Raw genomic sequence first — 5,874 nt, forward strand, 5'->3', positions numbered from 1 at the left:
GTAAAACCGAATTTATGTTAAAACGGCTTGCCATAAGCTGCTGCCCGGCTCCCTCTGGTGGACAAGTGTGGAAATTGTGGAAGTGAGAACCCAACACAGAGCCCAAAATCCAGCCTCCCAATAAATACTAATTCAAGATATTATTTGCTTTGACGATATCTAGAATTTAATTTGCCCTAGTCAAAACTGTATATCTCCTACATAAAAATACATTTGATATCTTGAATTATGGTGTCATTCAAGATATCTTTTAATAGAATAACTCGTCAAAACTAAGAATGAGATATCTTGAATTTACTTTGTGACTAGTCAATTTAATTGTAGATATCTGAGATTCACATAGTCAATAATTCAATGTAGATATCTTGAATTGAAGAATCCACACAATTCAATGGTAAATCTGACAGTCGGAATTTAATTAGAAATATATTTCGTCTCTTCAAAATATAATAGAGATATCTTAATTTATTAATACGTCTAGTCATAAACCAATTTCAGATATCTGGAATGTAAGTGCGGTAAAACCCAATTTATGTTAAAACGGCCTGCCATACATTCACGTCTTTGGGCCTTGGAGCAGGCCGCGTGAGGCGAATCTGAAAGCTGATTGGTTCAAAGAACTGTTCCGCTGCTATCGCTTGCTGAACAGAGGCCTGCTGAAGGCCCTGGGCAGATTAGATGGACCCTGGCAACGAGCAAAGACTCAAATCTAATATAACAAAACAAAAATATCATACAGGAAGCAGCGCAGTCAAAAGAAACATTACAAAAACAAACAAAAAAAGAGAGACAGACAGAGAGAGAGAGCGAGAGAGAGAGAGACAGACACAGAGAGAGAGAGAGAGAGAGAGAGAGAGAGAGAATAGACTACTGGAAGTAAATCAAGAACATTTAACTGAACTAACATTCGTGTTTAGATTGTAGATACATGTTAAGGATCCTGATAGAGTTTAGGCCTACAGAGAAGGCCTTGCAGACTTCCATCCTTCAAATGACTGATTCTTTTGAATGGTGAATCAATCATTTGAATTTCTCTCTTAGACTACAACAACAACTACTACTATTATTATTATTATTATTATTATTATTATTATTATTATTGTTATTATTATTATTATTATTATTTATTATCATCATTATCATTATTATTATTGTCATAATTCTGATTACAGTTCATGTGACATGGCAATGTCTTTCAGGAAGACAAAAAGAACATTTCAGTGAGTGTGAATTCGAGGTGTTAGTGTCTGAGGTGGAGGCAAAAACAAAGATGCTGTTTGGCATCTATAATTAGTATTTTAAAAATGACTGGCAAAAGCAGAATTTGTGTGCATCATTTAGGCATTTTCAATTTTATTTTGAACTAAAGCTCACATAAACTTCCCAAGGAGTTCTAATGCAAAAATATTTAGATCAGTTCCATTAGACAACATGTACCACATTTATTTTTTTTTACATAAATAAATCTTTACATCTACTAGTAAAATAATTAAGACAAAGTTAAGAGGTTTACATTTGCACAACAATTATGACTTTAGACACCCATTAATAATTACTTTACAAGTGAACACTGTAGCCACAACATCATGTGTCACATCTATTTTTTTTTCACATAAATTAAGACAATTTTGTCACAACAACTGCAGATTTTTGGCATGACAGTAAACAGGACCTTCAGTAAGATTTTTATCACAGTATACATTCAGATTTTGCATAAAGCTATGACTAAAACAACACAAGAAGCAACATTACTTGTACTTTACTGAAATTCTCAGTGTCAAACTGAACTCACAGGTTTTTCAAAGTCTTCACAATTTTCTCATGAATAAAATATTTCAACACTAACACATCTTTAAAACACTGCTGTGAAAAAACACATTTTTCAGTCTATTTTAGCTGCTTCTTTTTAGCTGCTATGCAAAAATGCCAGTTTTGTAGAAAGAAATAAGAAATGATCATATTAAAATGACTGCATTGTAATGTTAATGTCAGTGCTGGATTCAGAGTTGTGTCTGATAAATGAACACCTTCACGCGCAGATAACATTACTAGGAGAACATTAAACATAACAGTTCTACTTGTTACATGATGAACTTGAATTGAGCACAGCTCTTCCTGTTAGTTCAGAGACCCAAAGAAACAAACTCAGAAACTTTTCAACTAACTAAGTCTGGCAACTTCTGTGTCTTTGTTCATGTTTGAGTGTCTGTGGTCCATATCTGGTTCAGAAAGCTGTGATTACATCTATGTCTCTTTGGGGACCTGACATGAATTAATGAATGAATGAATGAATGAATGAATGCATTTTCCTTACTTTAAGCTTGACCATATCCAAAAGTGCAAAACGTTTCCGTCATATTGTTCCTATGCCTTGCAAGTCCGTCTAATAAGATCATAAAATTACCACAGTGCTTTTTCTGGTTCCATAACTATAGAGTAACATAGAGGTACTACATTTCTCTCCTGCTTATGAGAAACACAAATTTAGCTACTTTGACATATTTAAGGTTGCATAGAAGACAGATGGCCACTGGGTAGAAAGTAAGACAACCTCCACTACTGTAAGGCTGTTTTAAAACTCCACTTTTAAACAGTTAATGCAGGTTCTACGTGAGGAGATAGCTGGACTGATTAACCCGCTAAATTCAACTCTGAGTGATTCCTGATTAATCAGAGGTGAGGCACAGCGGCGAGGCACAGCAAACATCAATTATGAAATGATATGCTGCAAAATATAAAATTTATATTCAATGTACTGGTGTGCAACACTTAGAATTTTTTGTTGTGGCAGATTACCCATGGAGTAATTAGCCATAAAAATGCATTGTATTTGAAACATGTCATATTCAAAGTTTTAACAGATTTAGCCTACAATGATGTGAATTAACTGGTGAGTGGATCTGCATTCTGGACTCATTGGCATTGTTTTTAAAATTCTATCACAGATTTTATTGTCTGTCCCAAAGGTGACAGAAATTCACTATAAAACACATACATTGAAGAAAAAAAAAACCCTGCCCATCTTGTTGGACTATTAAACTTTAAAGACCAAAGTAGAATAATGAGAAAATTGCAGATGCAGGAGATTTCTTCATAGTATCTACAAGCTGAGAAATGAATCAGAACTGAAATAAGAAAATCAAGATCTTTGGTGTTCAGCAGTCACAGTAAATGTGTGCATCGTATATTTTTGCCAGGTTAAAATTAAAATTCAAATAAAAAAATGATGTAATAACATTGCAACAATTATTATTATACAAAAAAATCATTTAGATCTTGTTATGCAATTTTTAAAAATCCATCCATTCATTGTATTTTGGATGTCTTTTAAGGGTGAAAAACAAAAATCATTCCTCACATGGTTTATTTTCATTTTTGGGAATATTGAGGTATTTTTACTCCCACACTGGCGCATGGCAAATGCTGGATATTAGTTTTATAAATCTAAGAATTAAAAAAAAAATCTGTGATGAAAACCATTCTTATTTGTGATACTTTATATAGAAATAGAAATACATTCTTTAAATATATAAATTACGTGCAAATTATTGTTCTTTTTAATAATTTGATAGGAAATAAAAGATTTTAATTAGAAATTTAGAAAAAGTAAAATATTTTCGTGTTGTTCTCAAGCATAATTACACAGTGTGCTCTATCGAATTATTTCAATAAAGTGACATTCACGGCATCTACTTTGTGCAAGATGTTTGGTTTGAATAGCAAACCATTATTAAATAACGTTCGAGACGACGGTGGCTGAGGAGGTAGGAGATCATTATATAATCAGAGGTTGGTTCAAGCCGTCCGTACTTGACTTCCTGGGCTTCTCATTGGTAGCAGCCTCGCTTCATGTTAAAGCTTTTGAGTGCCCAGAACTGAGCGAGATGAGTCAGTTGTCATTAACTGATGTTAATTGAGTTAAGCTTCATTTGATTGTGCATTTCATAAATTATGCACATAATTAAATAAATAAATTATTAAAATAAAATATACATTTTTATTTAATGTATCTGTCGTATATTAAAATAAATAACCTTTTTTTCCTCACTTTGTGCCACTTTTGCCTTGCAAATAGATTTGAACCCATCAGTAATAAAAGCCTGGTTCTGTACACTGTATCTCTTGCTTGTCTATCTCGCGTCAGGAAGGTTGGGATGCACAATGTTCCTGAGTCGCATCATCTCACGCGGCCGCTCCTGGTCGCCTCTGTGCCCCACACGCCAGCGGAGCAACTTGAGCAGCGCCTTCCTGAGCTCCACGCTCCGCAGTCCGTACACCAGAGGGTTGATGCAGGGTGGGACCAGCAGCATGACTAGCAGGGACACGTGGAACCCCGCCGCGGTCGCTGAGGGGCCGGCAAGGCAGTCCTCCCGAGACCTGGCGGACAGCTCGATGACGCCGGTCAACCACAGCGCGCCCGACGTAACCTTGATGAGCAGCGGCAGCAGCTGCAGGAACAGCATCCCGCAGTAGAAGAGGACTGTCCTTCGCGCCGCGGTGTTGCTCTCGTTGAACGGCACAACAGCGTTGCTGGCGTTGCGGTACATCCTGAAGTATGAGAAGGCGTGTGCCAGCAGGCAGAGCAGCAGCGTGAGGGAACCGGCCACTTTTCGGAATATAGCAGGAGCGCGCGGGGAGCCCACGTGCTGCTCCATGATGTCCGGTTCACACAGCAGCCCCACGGTGACGTCCGGGATGTTCTCCTGCCTTCCCTTACTCAGCACCAGACTCAAGCTGACGACGCTGATGGCAATAGAGTACAACCAGATGAGGACGATGACTTTCCTCACGCGCTCCCGGGTGACCGTCACTGTGTATTGGAGGGCGTAGCACACGAACAGGTACCGTTCTAGCGCCATGCAGGTGATGGTGGTGAGGCTGGAGAAGATGGTGGCTTCGCTGACGACGTACTGAAAGTAGCAATAAATGCCGAACGCCATGGTTTGGTGCTGCGCGAGCGAGTGGATGATCGCGGGAGCGAAGGTGACGGTCTGGAGCAGGTTGCTGAAGATCAGGTTTTTACAGAGGATGAACCGCGGCAGCCAAGATAAGTCCTCCGACCGCTCGATGGTGTACAAAGTGAACAGGTTGGCCAATAAAGAGAAAAGAGTCAGGAAAGCAAAAACGCAAATGAGCGCGGGAACTGCCGGTTCGTGAGGACTGATGGAACTGAACAGGTGTCCGGCTGTGGCCAGGTGATCCGTCTGGTTCTGGGTGGACCACAAACACCGAGAGCTGATGTTCGGCGCCTCCGCTACCTGCATCCCAGGAAAGTTAGGCATTCTCATCAAAGTAGATTCAAAGGACCGAAGTGCTGTCCAGTCAGCTGTAACCACTTGTGAGATGCTGCGCTTCTGTGTGCCTCAGCATCGCCGCTTTATCGGATCCGAGAACCCGCTCACTCTAATTACTTCTAATGATAAATGATGGAATGGAACAGGTCTCCCGCTGTGCGCCAGTCTTTGCAGTGGCACTTGGAACTTATGTCTCCTGCCTGTGATATCAGCGTCTCAGAAACGTTTTTCCATTTTCATCAAGGTAAACTCTCAAAGAATCTATTCTCAAACAGCTGTGTCCGTATGTAAGGCTCTGTTTGCTCTGCCCTGCCTCCAGCAAACACTTTTATACTCTGACCCGGTGGAACGGGCGGGCATTGGGGGGGGCGGTACCTGGCCAGAGTCAGCCCAATGAACTAGAAGCAGTTTTTTTTTTTTTTGGCTTCAAAATGGCATGTTTGATAATGTTTGATAATAACTGAAACTTCTCAATGTTTGACATTGGTTAGCAAAATGTTTCTACATCAGGCTACAAAGCTACTGCATCAATGACCTGCTCTATGCTGTAGTTGGCGATATGTGTTGTTTGCTGCTGAGC

General features: G+C 39.4%; 1 protein-coding gene across 1 annotated transcript; it reads right to left on the bottom strand.

Moving 5' to 3' along the window:
- Window positions 1-4,130: 4,130 nt before the first annotated feature.
- Window positions 4,131-5,282, bottom strand: LOC103151332 (olfactory receptor 14I1). The gene has a single exon (XM_007571332.1). It carries the CDS (start codon window positions 5,280-5,282, stop codon window positions 4,131-4,133), a length of 1,152 nt encoding a protein of 383 aa, XP_007571394.1.
- Window positions 5,283-5,874: the final 592 nt, after the last annotated feature.

This window comes from Poecilia formosa, unplaced genomic scaffold (assembly GCF_000485575.1).
Source record: "Poecilia formosa unplaced genomic scaffold, Poecilia_formosa-5.1.2 Scaffold278, whole genome shotgun sequence".
NCBI classification, from domain to species: Eukaryota; Metazoa; Chordata; class Actinopteri; order Cyprinodontiformes; family Poeciliidae; genus Poecilia; species Poecilia formosa.